Below are 15,958 nucleotides of genomic sequence, written 5' to 3' on the forward strand. Positions count from 1 at the left end.
AAACCTGCAACTCCATCCCCTTCCATTGCTCGTTTATAGAGTATATTCAGTACCCTTCTAGAAGCCTGCTTTGAAGTCCCAGACACATTCCTCTCACAGTAATTATCCAGTACTACCACATTCCTTTTCTGGTTATTTCAGCCACAGAATTTGTAGAACAGGGAGGCACACAATCTCTATCTCTGCCTGTGATGTCTTAACACAATGGCCAAGTTCCTGTTTTGTGTGTGCCCCCTGGGTGCTCTCTGGAGGACACCTCACTGTCTCTTCTCAGCAGGGCACATCACCAAGCCACACAGAGTTTCCTCAGAGAACTGTAAGTTACAGATGGTGTCCAAGTTTTACTGCATCTAGCTAACTAGATTAAATCAAGAATCCTTGCTGTAATTAAATGTTGGAAGAAAAGAACCTTTAAGAGTATGTGTAAGTGTGTAATTCAGGGTTTCAGATCTAATTTATTTTCCCTCTGTCAGTGATAAATTCACGTTACAAACATTTGCTTTTCAGTACATTGCCTGGGATAACACAGCCACGATTTTGCTACCTTAGTATTCCAGCCTTCTTTGCCAAGCCAACCAACAAAGTAATGGACAAGACCTTTGGTTCACTTATATATTTATGAATGGAAAAAGTCATAATGTAAATTTACTCATTAAAAAAACTTGGGTACAAATTACACATACATAAGACCACCCATTTTTTGATTCACATGGACACCTTAGACCCAAACAACTCATTGTAATAGACTTTAGTGAGAATACTCCAGGTAAAGATTACAACAATTGGAAGCATCTTGGATTTTTAAAAAAGTATATTTCAATACATAAGTTTGTATGCATGCTTTAAACAAATATAGTTCAAGAATGAGCAAAGAGTCTAAACAAAAAGTAATATGACCAGCACTAACATTAAACTTCTCATCCAGATTTTAATATGTTAGTCTAACGTAGTGTTAGTTACCATGCTGTACTGAAAAATGTAATGGCACAATCTGATCATGGTTCATTAAATATTATACCCTACTTCCCCATAATATTTAGGCTGGTCATAAAATTAACAATGCATAAGTAAATAAGTATAACCAGTTATAGACAGTTGTTTGTTTTACAAATTGCCATCAGGTAAGACATACTGTCCCCAGAGACTCAGAGATGGACATTCAATCATACCATTAAAACAGTATGGCCTGAAGAAATGGGCACAATTTTTTTGAAAGTATATTAAGACAATCCTGTTAGCTTTTAGTTACCCCTTGTAAATAATCATGGTATGACTGAATACAAGACCCAACTTTGAAAAGCAAAGGATTTTAATCGGCATAGTGCATGATTGATTCAACGTAATTCCCAGGAAACAAGCCAGTTACTCGATTGCAAACTCCTTCATACCAGCCGTCATCGTTCTTCTTTATCACATAAATGATTGCACCCTCCATAAATGACAGCTCATCGTCTTTGTCCTTTGTATAGTCATATATAGCAACAACTGTGGATTGGAAAGGGACATGTTTAGCATTTTATTAATAGCACCAGTATTAAAAAACAATTGTACTTCAAAAAATATTAAAAGACTAGTTTGCTATCCTGGGATTTTCCATAATGAATCCACATGCTTTCCCTGTTGAACATTAAGTCCAGAAAATGAAATTTTACTTTCCTTGCAACATTAGCTAGCAATAAGAAGTGGGTGGTGACTACACTGAACGCTCAGTTAAGCTGCTGACAGAGAGGTACATCTGACTGCGACACAGTAAAGCAGTGCATATGGACACCTAAAGCTGAAGTATGAAATAACTGACTCCTTAAGTGTGGCAGCCATTTCTGGTCTGATTACCTCAAAATAAATTTTTTTTTTTTAAATAATTTCACTAGTGCCCCTGGAGCTATATATATATATATATATATACACACACACACTGTATTCAGTGTGGGATCTACACATCACTGTGTTAAGCTACTCCAACAAATGGATGGTCTTTCCTACAGAGCTTCCATATGATAGGAAGTTCTGGCATCAATTTTCAAGAAGCTGTAATGCGTGCAAGTAGAAACGTTACTGTAGGAGAAAGCAGAAGCAAATTTACAGCAACATCCGCTATTTTTCAGTACGTGCTTGGTGAATACTCTTACCAATCTCCAACTCACTGTGTGCCACTAATGAAGCAGAGATCACCTTAAGGAAAGTAAGTCTTGCCACCAACAATAGTGGAGTTAAAAACTACCACTATGAATATACAGAGTTAGACATCATAGCCTTACCATTCAAAACAGTTAACATGGATTTATGCAGTTGATCAGCTTTAGGAATTCCAAGAATCTACTACTTTACACCTATATATATATTCTCAGAAATCTGATGTCTTAGGCAGGAAATCAGCATCTCTATTATTCATGGGAAGAGACATTTACTATATTAGTTTGTAGTTTGCTGATGGGGGACTCACTGATATATTTCCTCAACACATTTTATAGCTGGAAGTCTAATGACCTGCTCTAGCTATCTAGTTCAATGCAATAAATACAGCTCAATTTCTGACCTTTTTGCAACAGTTTCTAGACTGCCTAGCAATCCTGAGGTAGCTAAAGACACAGTCCAGAAAAGATGAAAGCCATACAATTTACATCTGCATCTCATAAAGAAGCTTTTTGGTTTTCATCTGTCCCAGAATGCTTGATGGTATTTTATAATTTGTCCAAAAAAGGATTGTATCTTATAACATTAGGTGTAGCCACAAACAAACTAAGGACAGCATGGATCGAGTTCAGACTTAGGAGGGACAATGACTGTTCTCATCAGACCCACATTAAGTCCTTCATTCCCTTCAGATACCATTAATCCTCTGATATTGCACTAACGCAGCTGCAACGCCTCTCTTACCTTTCTCTATATAGTTTTTAGGTGCCCAAGCAGGATCTCCATCCGCATAGGGATCGCTGTACTGCACAACAGCAGCCTCCTCATCCTCATAATCCACAGGAGGTGGGGGTGGAGGAGGAGGAGAGTCATCAAACATCGGCATCTCATCGGGGGGTGGAGGTGGGGGAGGAGTCGGGCTATCAGCAACTAGAAACGTTTGGAGATTATTTTTTTTTTCTTAAATCAAAAACAGTGTGGAGATGCAAACAAACCTGAGGCTGTACACTGTAAATAAAAGGGGTGGGGGGACAACACACATAGCATGCACTATAATTCCATGCACTGATTAGAAACAAGAGGCTTTGTATTAAACAGCTACAACACACAACTATATTTGTTATTAGTGGTCAAATCTACGTATAAATGCTACTAAAGCACATGCTGCGGGGCATAAGCTGAACATCAGCAGAGAGGAAAGCTTCCTGCTCCGACGTCCATGCGCTGCAGCGTTAGCTATGGGAGGACTCCGAGTGGCACCCTCTGAGCCAGGCAGCAACAGGCCTCTGGACTGGGCCAGCAGCTTCATCTTTTTTTAACAAATCCTTTGTCTGTAACCATCACTTTAATTTATATCTGAACACTGCTTCCTTGGATTCCTTCTCTCTCAGAGCTAGCATTAAGGGGACAAAAAGATCTGGTGTGGATCATAAAAAAGGGAAGAGACTAGTATTTAAGATTTAAACAGGTAAGAGAAAGCCAAGTAATCCTTCTGCAGAAGAAAAGCTTTGTACAGATCCTTATCTTGCAGACTAGCTTGTGTGTGTGTGCACACATTCAGGATTTAATTAATAAATGGAAAACTACAACAGGCAGCTGCTCCTCTTAGGGAAAAAGTGCTCAAGGAATTAAGTGTATAATCCAAAATGTCAAATTCCTGCCCTGAGATTCTCCAATCATCACAATTACAAGTTGCTTTGGGAAAAGGAAAAAAGAGAAAGGCATTATGGTACAATCACTTTTAAAATCAGTTCATCGAATTAGATTCCAGTGATGTTCACAGCAGCTGGCAGCAAAGGAGAGAGATGGCATGCTCAGAGGCAAGACATCAAGTCACTTATCCTATTCCTTGGGAGCTGTGGTCCACTACACACGGACATAGGTGTAAGCACTAAGAAGCCAGAAGTTACTGAAAGGAAGCTACTGTCACTAAAATCAACTTTGTTACATAGCAATACAGGTTCATTTTCAAGTGATTTGGGATTCTGCACATTGAAAACAGGCTGAAAACCACTGCTCTAGGCAAGGTTTGATAGAATGAGCTATCAGGCTCCAGGATGTGCAGGTCCAGCACACAAATGTTGAGAAGAAAGCCAAGCTACAGAGTAAGGGAATATTGCATTGAGCGAAGCTTTAGCTACTGCTAATTAAAATGGCACAGGAGATTAGAAATAGGATTTCTGTTTGCTTGAACACCCTTTACTTTCACCTGGTTGCTACTCCAGTGGTGACAAACCTTTCCTCTTCATCCCCATGCTCCTGACACGGGGCTTGAGCACAGCTCCCATGTCCCTGCTGGGTCAGACTGGCTGTGCTGGTACAGGGGAAGCCAGATCTGCTGCCAGGGGGCAGAAGCTGGTAGGAGCTGCTGGGGCAGAGGCTGCCTCAGAACTGGCATCCAGCCTGCTCCCTACACTTGAAGAGTCAATGCTCTGCTCCACCTGCAAGCCCAGCTCCTCTTCAACTTGATCAGCTGAGCTGCACACCCCACAGCTCTCTCCATTAGTAAGACTGGCTGCCACTGTATTAAGGATTCCTCTCCCATACAGAAGCCCATTTATGTCACTTGGAGACAGACTAACAAAGTCTTTGGTGGAGTGAGCACTATGTCTTGCCCCTGTTACTGAATAGCACTCACAGGCAGGACTCATTAATCCACCACAGGCACATGACAACACCGTTTATGAATGGATTGATTTTGTGCAGTAGTTTCAGCACATCTTTCACAAAAAGTATTTCTCCCCTTAGTTTCTGTCTGCAGCCAGGAAAAAAAGTATTGAAACAACAATCCTTTGTGTCTTGAGAAATCCTTACCTTAAGAAATGCAAAAATTTTTTTAAATGCAAAGAAAGGTTATATTTATTGAACAATGAAATTGCATATTTAAAAAGAAGAAAAGAGGGCAGGAAATGCAAGTGTAAAAGCGCCAACACATACTCTAACTGAGATGTAGTGCAGAAACTGCAAGCTTTATGAGAAACATTTAAAACAATTGAACTTCACATTTAAACGAGGGCAGAGAATGGAACAGAAAATTAGACAAGTGCCACCCCATCGAAGTATCCCCTCGCCTCTTGGACTTTAACCTAGACTCTTCCTGGTTCTAAACTTAAGCAGATTCTAGGGTAGCATCACTTCTCCTAGGGGAGGGGGAAAAAGCATACAAAAAGCCAGACTAAATGAAAAAGGGTAAAAGGATGAGTATTTATACAGCTCCAAGTTGAGATATCTTTTCTTATGTATTCCCATCCCTGTTCTTTAAATGGGGACCAACATACTCCTTTTGAAAGGACTGGGTGTGACAGTACAGCAATTTACATCCAATCAGTTGTCCCCGGGCACCAGACACACTGGAAACCTCTCTGAGGCAATACCCACAGTTTGGGCTCAGGGCGCAGGAAAAAAGGTGTTGCATCATTTCTAAGCCCTCTATCCTTGTCCTCTGAAAGAAGTCCACAGAGCAGAGGATGTTGCTTTCACCCACAGATCTCTATGATAAGGAAAAGACAAGTCCACCCACGTCCCCCTAACTCCACTCCCCCAGAGACTTCTTGCAGAGAACAAGGCAGATGAAAGTCTAGCACACAATGCCAAAACTCAACAACAGCCTCTACAGCCAGTTTTGCTGAGCCTATGCGCAGACTGCCACACACCCCCCTGCCTCCAAAATGAGGCAGCAGCAGCTCAAAGCCATACTTGTTATATAACTTTCAAACCCAAGGGACTATTAAGAGGAAGAAAATAAAAAGAACAATTCTTAAGACCAGATTTCAAGCTTCAGCTATTTTGCTGCAATCTCATTCACAAGTCAGCTTGCATTTTGTCGTTGCACACACGAATAAGTCTGTCCCTTTCACCTCTGCTCTCCCAAGGGCTGTGTTATCTCCAGGAGGACAATACTTGGAACAATTCAGAAGCAGGTGTCAATTTTCTCAAGTTTATCTGCAAGTGAAGACATTCTGTAACCTTCATCTTCAGCAGGTTTCTCTCTACACTTTGAATTTTGGAAAGGTTTGTCAACGCAATTCTGTGGCATAGTATTCTACATCAACATGATTCTTACTATATACCAAGCACAACACCAAAATACCTTCATTTTGAATGAGAATGAGGGAGATGTCTCCTAGATGTCTCTCTAGGGGAATGCTCAGAACATGACCACTTAAATGCTCTAATGGGAGCTCAGACCTAGAGGGCCCTAAATGGATGTGGGAACTATATAGCCAACGGTGTAGCAGGAGCCTCTGAGATCCTAGCAAACCTTGCAATGGTTCCCGAACACTTAAAAAATTTTTTTTATTTATTTCACGCCCTATCTACATTGCTTTCAGTCTGTTATCAAAAGAACTGCAAGGTACTCCTACGGAAAAGATATCCTCAGATCAAGAACATGACTTTACATCTGCACTAGCACAGTGACACTCACCTGAAAGGAATCAGGTAGTAATGGTAAAAGCAGGGTTACCAGTATAGAACACCTTGCAGCACAGGTCATAGCTAGGGAGCATTTCTCTCACAAACCTAACAAGCAGAGCTATGCTGCAAGAAGCTCAGCAGGGAAATCGGACTAGAGAGCACAAAGAAATGGAGAATGAAAGGCTGCCGAGAGGAGAGATGCCTTACAAGCTCCTTTGCAATGGCATTAGATCTTAAGACTGCACATTTTCAACTGACTGTACAGCTTCCTGAAAAGTACTACAGTATTGGAATCAATGGTTACACAGCACGTATTTTGACATTCTACATAAGCCTTTCTAATTAAAACTAATCAATTATCCCTAGTGGAAAAGGCAGGATGATTCAACATGAAATTAATATTTTCAATTAAGATACATTTTTATATTCACACCAAACATATGCCACATTTCACACTGTATTTCTATAATAAATTTGCAGTTCAGAACTTAAATGGGTCAGTAATAATCATGCACATGTTATAAAATACTGAAGAGTGTGCCCTTCAGCTCCAATAGCATATTGACACTAGAATGCAAGATGGTATTAGCTTCTGGAAAAGGAAACAAAATAGAGTCTGACTTGCCAGCCATGCATGCTAGAAGAGAGTAGGCTCTACCCTTTAACAGCTCAGCTTGTCCAAACTTACTGTTTTCCTGCACCCTGGCCACGAAGCCTGTGAGAGGTATCTGTGGAGTCAACTGAGGCATAGGGGGAGGGGGTGGAGCAATAGAAACTGGTAGCAACACACACGCACACACACATACACCATATCGGGGAAAGTCAAACGGACAAAGGAAAAAAAAAAAAAAGAAACAAACAAAAGCAGCCGTCAGTAACCAGGACCACAAAACAAAGTATGTAAAGAACAACAAGAACACACACACAAGAACCTTCTTCAAGCTTGTGTTTCCAACAAGGCTGAATTCATGCTTAGCCAATCAAGGATCAAAAAGAACAGCATGCCCGTGTTTAGCCAGATAACAGCCGAGCGCAGGCTGCGTGTCTGGAAGTTCACAGGGTGTGCGTGTGAAGGTTCTTGCTCTTTCACACATTTTGTGTGCTTCACCTGGGGAGCACATAAAACTGAGCTTTTGTCTTGCTGCTAAATAAGGATAACTCAAATTTAGTAGTTATCTTTTCAAAGTGCACTACTAGGAGTAGAGGTGATATTTCGCATGATTCTGGACTCCTTCTCTAAAATCAAAGTAGAGCGCTGCATCAAGTGCAGAAAAGCAGCACTGACACAAAGCAAATATGATGATTTTGCAAGGAGAACAGTGTTCCAACATCAATACCTCACATTCACACAGAGAGCACTTCCCATCATTTTGTTCTGGTGGGATGGAAGCAATGGGCTAGCTTACTATGCCTTTGGGTTTCATAGAAAAAGGGATCTTGTTACTTGCTGATAGAAAAAACAGGTGGGTTTAGAGCAGAATGGAGCTTTACTAAGTCTCCTGGGGTTAGAGGGCACTCAGCAACCTAATGGGCTGGCAAAGGCTTCGACAGCTACAAGTGGCTACTTCAGCGCACAGAGCTCCCCAGGAAGCACTTGCAAGCACGTCTTTGAATATGCATCTATCTGATGAGCAATGACACTTGTGACACACAGCACCAGTTCTCAGAGATGCTGTGCTGACAGCCCAGATGTTCAACTCTTCCCTGCACAGGTAGGAAAGACAAATGGGAGCAGTAGGGCAAGCCACTTGTCCTCTGGCAGGATGCCTCCCCATGAAGTGCAGGGAATGAAAAATAAAACAAAACCCCACCCAGAAACCTACAAAACTTCAACTCATTTGTTTATACTGTGTCCCTTCTCAGTGGAATTTCTCTTGCACTGAAGCAGAGAAATTCCTGTGAAGGTGGGAATTCAGCAGGGTAATCCAGTTGGAATCAAATTTGAAAGAGGTTCCGTACTTCCAAGTAAGCAACAGTTTTAAATAAAGCCATAACTAAGATTAATGTTTGGTGAATTAAAATGAAGCATTTAGTTCATTACAAAACCAATAATCAAATAAACTGTATGCGATAAATGATCAATAAAAGAGAGAGAACAAACGGGTGTCTCACAAAATTGAAGTAAACATCTAAGAAAAAACAGAGTATTTGTTAGCATGAAAAGTAAAACCTTAAGGAAATGTGGGACCTGGATCTAATGTCAAGACAGTAGCATTAAAAAAATAACCATCAGTTACAGAAACAGAGGAAAACAGTTTCACATAGAAAAACACACCCGTCAAAATACTGTTTAAAAAATGTTAACAATCAGTATTTTGAAAACACCGGAGAGGCTAGATTAAGAGACAGCACCTGCATTTGAGCAAAAAATTGCTTTGGACAAATGTAAACATTCAGAAACAGTGGTGTGCACAGCATTTAAGACAACTGAACTATTCCCAGAAGTAAAATCCTGTTTATTCAATAGAACACAACTGTTCAAGCAGGAAGGAGTTTCTGTTGTTATGGTGAATTAATTTGGAGGAACAAGAGTGTGGAGGAAAATGAAGGGCTAATATGGGTGACAGCGAGCAGGAGGAAAATCAGGATTGGAAAAAAGAAAAGATAGGTACTGTGTCTACATATGAAAATACTTTCTGATAAATGTAATACCTCTAAACCACTCAGAAAACTCTTCACCTCAGCATCTCAAATATTTTATATGCATTCTTTCCTTAAGAGTAAGTACACAACAGCAAACACTGGTCCAAAGAGATCTTCAATCCAAACATCAACATTTCTTTTTAAAAGAAATATCCCTGTGCAGTTTAAAGAGTTGGCATGCTGAACACTACCAGGGGAAACCACTATATCACTATCTCTCCTCTATGTGTATTTATAGTCAAAATTTATGGAAACAGAAAGGAAGAAGCTTTTTGATAGAGCTTTCTACCAACACTCAAGTGGATCCTTCTTTTGCACACCTTTCTGCAGCAAACCTCATTTGCCCTGTTGGGTAGGTAGGCAGGAGGCTGCCGACTAAAATCTGCTCACTTGCCCATGGCATCCATCCCCTTCCCTCATTCATTTCCTCCTATACTCCTACTAGTGTGAAAGCACAGAGGAGCCATCAACTAAAAGACAGAAAGGCTTGAGCTCTTTAACAGTCAGGCTTAAAACTAGGAAAGGAGAAACTTGGAATCATGAAAGGATTTAAGAAAGAGACAGAGGCAGGGAGGAACTGTGTAATGGGAATGTGAGCATTGTGCTCTGACAGTACTCTCTTGCCACTAGCCCAGTAGTGGGGGGAGTGTACTCCTACAACCATATTAGGTCTCCTGCAAAAAACACTGGTTTTAGTTTGTGTTCTCCAAGCAAACCTGAAATGCCAAGTATAATTTGCCTATAATTAGACAGGCAATCATAATAATTTCTTGTCATGAGTAACAGCAAACAAGTTAGAAGGGAAAACAGTATAATTGCATATACTGCAATTACTGTACAACTTCAATATGGTTTTTCTTGTTTGTTTTTCCTTCTATTTTAGGAAAGAAAGCAGTAATCTCATTGACGCTCTTCATAAATTAATTAAAATGCCATGCATGCTTTTACAATAATTTTGCTCAAAACAGTTTGTGATTTCAGAGCTCAGCAGCTTACTTGAATTTTGAGAATAAAGAGGCCCGCCATTAACATGAGGTTGAGCAGAAAATGGGGCAGTCACAGAAGGATTCCGTCTGTATCCACCAGAAGATGCTGAAGAAGTGGTAGAGTTGTGTCGCGAGATTTGCCTGGTCATTGTGCCATACTGGGAACCAGGAGCTGAACCAGGAGCAGCTGAAAAGCATTAGTCAGAGGAACCAAGGAAAAGACTTAAGCAGAACATTACTTGTGATAGAATGCAGAAAATAGAAAAAGTCCAGAACATGGGAAATACTTGATTACAGTTCTTCAATAATTTAAGGTCTGTAACAGGAGATTAACAGAGAAAACAAACATTCCTGTTACAATCAATAATAAGAAAAAACACACAGGACATAAACCAACACTCACATAAAGGGCATTGAGAAACGCCGAGAACTACTTTGAGAGACTAGATTGGACTGGAAAATTGAATCAGCTTCTAACTCCTAAGTATCTCAATTACACAATACCCTTTATTAAAATGCACACAGAAAAATAATCCACATTCTGCTCAAAACAAATGTTTTCCATCGTGAACCCAAATTTGTCTCCAATCTAATATACGACACTCTAACAAAACAGTAAAATAAATGTCATGAGCTTCAGGCACTTGGCACATTTATCAATCATATTTGCTAGTTGTGCTTTTATATTGATGGAATTTGCACTAACAAATCAGAATCACCAATGCCAGCTGACAGAAAGGTATGTCACTCATTCTTCAGGATAAACACCTATATTTACCTTCCACATGCTTGCTGCACAAACTTCAAGGTTAATAAAACAATTTAAATTCTCTTTAGGATTAACCTCTGACTGATAGAAGAATCACAGCTTGCAAACTAATTTCTCTCACACATTTGTGGTCACATGAGTCAATGCAATTCCTAAATGCAAAAACTGTTTTGCAATAAAATGTTCTGTGCTTTTATACATGTACGATATAAATATATTTAAAAATGCACACACACACAAACTGCAAGTGATCAGAAGTTTGCAGTCCTGTAATGCTATCCAAAGTCAATTTCACTTAAGATTTCAGTAAGGGAAAGTGCAAAAGGTTATGTGGGTCAAGGCCTCCAAAGCTAATTTCGTAACTCAATCAATTTTGTCATCAGCCTGTGACAGGAAAGGGTGGGGTATCTTTTCCTGTCTGTTTTGAAAAGTACTACTTTTAGATCCCACCCTAACTCCTATATGTAATATTTGAAGCAGTTTTTCAAGAACTGTGAGTTTATATCCTCAAATCTTCCAGTTTGACACCTGCCTGCAGCATTACAGAATCAAACCCAAGCCACTTACAGACACTTTGTGCTTTCCAGTCCCCTTAAGCCCACAGAGTAGGAGACACACATCACCCTACACGTAAATTACCATTTTAAGCCAGAGTGCAACTGTTGTACCTTAGTTCCAGCTAAGTGCTGGAGTGAACCAGCAGCAGCAGGGACACAGCCAACTACCAGCTGATTCTGAGATCTTACAGATCAGATTAATTGGATCTTAGCTTTACTGGGAACATATTTCAAGCAAATAGCAGCCTTTTGCCCATACCTTGTGCGTTTAGCTTTAGAGGCTTTAACCACAGGAAATTAGTGGAGATTAGATTTGTTTAAAAACAAACAAAAAAATCCCAGAGCTGATTTTTATATTAAAATCATGTAGGTCCCACCACAGAAGAAAAAACACCCTCACTAAGTCCATTAGGAAGAGTTGATTATTGATTATGCAGCATGACTGCAATCACTTCAGCACTGACAAGTCTCACCTATCAGACTGCCCATCGGGAGAGGTGGTGGCAGTGGTGGTGCTGGCAGGGCTCCAAGAGGAACAGAAATGTGTGCTAGTAAAATAGTTTATATTCCCAATTAGGCCATATTATTAAAAAAAGGGAAAAAAAAAAAAAGAAAGCAAGCAGTGGCACTTGATAGGCCTCTCGAACAAATAGGAAAACTCAAGTTCAGTTAACTGATACAAACTCAAGCCCTGATTGTACCCAGGGTTCTGCACCTGCCAATCCTTATTCCCATTGATTTTTACTGGTTGCCAGATGATAGTAAGATTTCATGCCTATTTGTACCACTGCAGGATCAGAAAAACCTGGGAAAGGAAAGCCTACATGCGTATAAGGAACTGAAGACTTATCTGAGGAACAGAGAAAACTCTGCAATGACAAAATTACATTACACCAAAACTCCACTATTTTCTTGTGCAAATTAGCTTTCTGGACTTGCAATATACACAGTAAACAAGTGATTGAGTTGGTTTATTACCAAGATAATAATCCTACCATCTTATAATAAAGAAGGTTCCTACCCATTCTCACTACTCATCATTCTTAAAGACATGGAAGTATGCTTTCAATGCTGAGAGATACTGCATGGTTCTCTTTCACTGCAGATGGCAAAGTCAGAAGGGTATTTCAGAAGACAACATTTCCCATTAAATAGGAAATAAATAGCTGCTGCTGCTGCTTATCAGGGCATCCAGAAATGCCAAATTGTAGACAGGCACTTAAAAATACATTTACATTTTAAAAGGATACACTTGTCTTCTGCTCCCCCTGCACTCCCTCAATTGTCTTGTAAAAACATGAGCCAGCAAAGGTGTTTTAGCCACCCAGCTATTCTGTGATTGTCCTGCAAGTACTTTTGGTAAAGAATTAAAACTAGATGTCCCTCAGCACTCATAAGAGATTTCTTGAGCAGACTGTGCTTCAGGACAGACTCTACCACATCGCATTCAGTCAAAATCCCTCTGCAAACACAAGCAAGTAACAAGCAGCCTTAATTCACCATGGGAAGAGTCCCACATACCTGGCCCAATGGTTGGCGGAGAAGGGGTAGGCACGGCAATGGGAATGCCAATACTGCTGCTTCCACTGTTCTCTCGACTGCCACTTCCCCCACTACTACCACTGCAAAAGAAAGGACAAGCATTAGCACAGCATTTCCTACAAAAGCTTATCAACAGTCAACTTTTTGTGCGAGCTCTGCTAGCCTAACTCAGTTACAGACTGTTGAAAAATCCCCTATAAAATGCCTGTCTTTACCTACAATTGCATGCAGCTAATCAAGTCTGGATACATTACAATACTAATAAATGGAATTAGATAAGCTGATAAACACCACTATGAATAAAATGTGTAATTAAACGCTTCAAAAAGTAAAAAGGTAATCAACCATACAAGTTCTAGGCAATGGAGTAACAACTGCAGGAGTAGTTCAGGGGTCTTGTAATAATTGAAAGTAGTATGCTGGGGCTGAAAGAGTTCATGCCTAAACTCAAAATAGATATTTAAGATTATTTATGCTGTCAGCTGAAGGAACATTTCCTCTGCTCAGAACAGAGTTTAGATTGGTAACTTTTTAACTGAGAACAGACAGGATAAACCATTTGGAATGGGGTGTGGGGTATCGTGTACATAATTTTCAGTATATTTAACACTCCCCCCTACCCATGCACATACTTTTTGCATATGAGAAGTTTGTTTCTAAGACAATCTGAAAGGTAACAGTACAGCCAGCTCACACTTTGTCTAACTAATAAGATATCTAAGTCAGAGGCCAGAAATGCAGAACATACTTATGGTGAACTACTGGATAACATTGCTACACATGCCTTTGGAGGCCATAAGACTTATTTTCCTTGAGGGAGCTGAAAAAGAATCAAAATTCAGACAGAATCTATCCTTATTCTTATCTAAGAGCGCTCCTTAGTTCAAGTCTGGAATTTACATGGATTAAATTAATAATGTAAAGGAAACCAAATAGGCAAGATGTTTTGAAGCCAAAACATCACTTTCACTCATCCATGTTAATTAAAGAGTACTCCATAATGTTACAGTTTATTTACCATTCCCAGAGAGTTACAAGTCAGTCAAGAGTCAAGTGTAAATCATTGAAATATATCTTAAGAAAATAACACTGCTAAAAAAAGAAAATCAGTAATCTGAAATGGAAAGCAAGGTAATTCCTTCAGAATTAGCGTTCTGCCTGCTGAAGACCTTGATCTTGTAACCATGGTTGCAGCTGAATTTCTAACTGCAGTCTACATAAAAGAAGATCTTGTGAGACAAGAGTATGGAGCATTCACAGTAGCCAGCTAACAAGATGTTCGATGCAGCGACATTTAGAAGTTATTTAATTCTGACAGTATTTCATCATCAACTGTGTCCAAAATATTCTCAGTCCCTGTTAGTGACCTACCATGTTTAACTGCCTGCTGGGAGTTAACAAAAAAAAAAAAGAAAAATATTAAGAAAGAAGCTCTCTAAAAAAGTAAGCTAACCTTTTGCTTCTAAATAAATTGAATTCTTTTGTCTTTTTTCCCCGCAGTTTGAGGCCTATGATAAAAATCAAATTGATAAAACCTGAACTCAGTCAAGAGGCTCAGAGAGAGATCTAGTCTTGCAATTCAAGAAAAAAATTACATTTTAAAAAAGGTACACTCAGAACATGTAGTATGAAGAAACTTCTTTGTATTATGGAAGTCAACAGTGCAATGAAGTTCTGTTGATGCAGTGGCAGAATAACTCACCTTTTCACCTTTCAACAAAAAGCCAACAGGCCCAAAGCTTCAAAGCTTTTCTGTGACTTTAGTAAGCATCAGCTTGCCAGGCAGGAAAGAGTTACTGTGAGAAAACCCTCTACCTGTGTGTTCGTGGTCTCTGGTTCAAGGAAGCTGTTCTTCCTGGACTGTGCTGACTGCCCAGCCTGGCAGGACTGGTCATGTAATCATTGGGGACTGTTGGTGGTTTCACTGGCTCCAGGGTTTTGTAAGGAGTATTTCGTCTGGTAAAGGAAAAAAGATTTGAAGACAGAAAGATAAAGGATCAGAGGATCAAAAGGATAAATAAATGAAGTAGTAAAGCCATTTGTTTTCTTAAGTTTTCATGAGAGATCACTGCACAGTGACCCACATTACAGTATATTAAAGAAATTCCACTGGGCCGGGTAGACAGGTCATAGTCAACTGTCTAAAGAAGTCTTACATAGACAGATGCATGCAAGTTGGCCTACAGCACAAAAAGTGGTCAAAAAAGCCTAAACTAAATATACCACCCAAAATGCATTCCTTGAACTACATAACATACAATAGCTACATCCACATAATGTTCTGGGTTTACCTGTCACTACACCACACACAATAAACTTTCACTGTAACAATTTCCTCTTCCTTTCCTTCCAAATGCTTTCCAGAGATATTCTTGGCTAAAAGTATTCATCAAGATTCGCAGAACAAGCGACATTTGCAATCACCAGTGCTTTTCCTAGGAGCACTGTTTCACACAGTAATCAAGCAATCTCATCTCACATAAGCAGATCTAAAAGTGCCTCACAGAAGAGCTTCATTGCCTCCATTTTGCAGCCCAAGAAAGCAAAGCCCAGAGATCTCCAAAGTCACCTACCAGACTGCATTGAGTCAGAAATATAACACGGATCTTTCAAGATCTGTTTTCCAGACCCCTTACTGCCTTAAGAACAGTGTGTTTATTGTACTGAGTCGCAGAGCTCTTTGGTTCTCACCAGTAACTAAGAGATCCCTTGCAAAACACGGAATTTGGCAATGCACCAGCTAAGCAAAAACAAAAACACTTAACTACTGGCATTTAATCATTTGTTCGATTACTGGTTATAACTGAGTTGGTAAGTTATACAGCTTCCTGGTATTTCAAAAAAACTTATTGACTTCCTTTTCACAATATGAAATGCAACAGTACTAAACTTAAACTGTAACAATTTATTAT

General features: G+C 39.7%; 1 protein-coding gene across 11 annotated transcripts in view; it reads right to left on the reverse strand.

Moving 5' to 3' along the window:
• Window positions 1-424: 424 nt before the first annotated feature.
• Window positions 425-15,958, reverse strand: part of ABI1 (abl interactor 1) — a 77,599-nt gene continuing 62,065 nt past the window's right edge. For 2 of the 11 annotated variants that reach the window (XM_064635947.1, XM_064635939.1), the window contains 7 exons: window positions 14,862-15,002; window positions 13,026-13,126; window positions 11,978-12,052; window positions 10,189-10,365; window positions 7,238-7,324; window positions 2,878-3,063; window positions 425-1,485 (listed from right to left, as the gene is read on the reverse strand). In XM_064635947.1, the coding sequence (XP_064492017.1) occupies window positions 1,310-1,485; window positions 2,878-3,063; window positions 7,238-7,324; window positions 10,189-10,365; window positions 11,978-12,052; window positions 13,026-13,126; window positions 14,862-15,002 (943 nt within the window). In that variant the 3' untranslated portion in view covers window positions 425-1,309. The remainder of the gene's footprint in view (window positions 1,486-2,877; window positions 3,064-7,237; window positions 7,325-10,188; window positions 10,366-11,977; window positions 12,053-13,025; window positions 13,127-14,861; window positions 15,003-15,958) is intronic. The other 9 variants (XM_064635969.1, XM_064635955.1, XM_064635976.1 and 6 more) reach the window with 5 other exon arrangements.

The sequence above is a fragment of the Pseudopipra pipra genome, chromosome 1 (genome assembly GCF_036250125.1).
Source record: "Pseudopipra pipra isolate bDixPip1 chromosome 1, bDixPip1.hap1, whole genome shotgun sequence".
In the NCBI taxonomy this organism is placed as follows: Eukaryota; Metazoa; Chordata; class Aves; order Passeriformes; family Pipridae; genus Pseudopipra; species Pseudopipra pipra.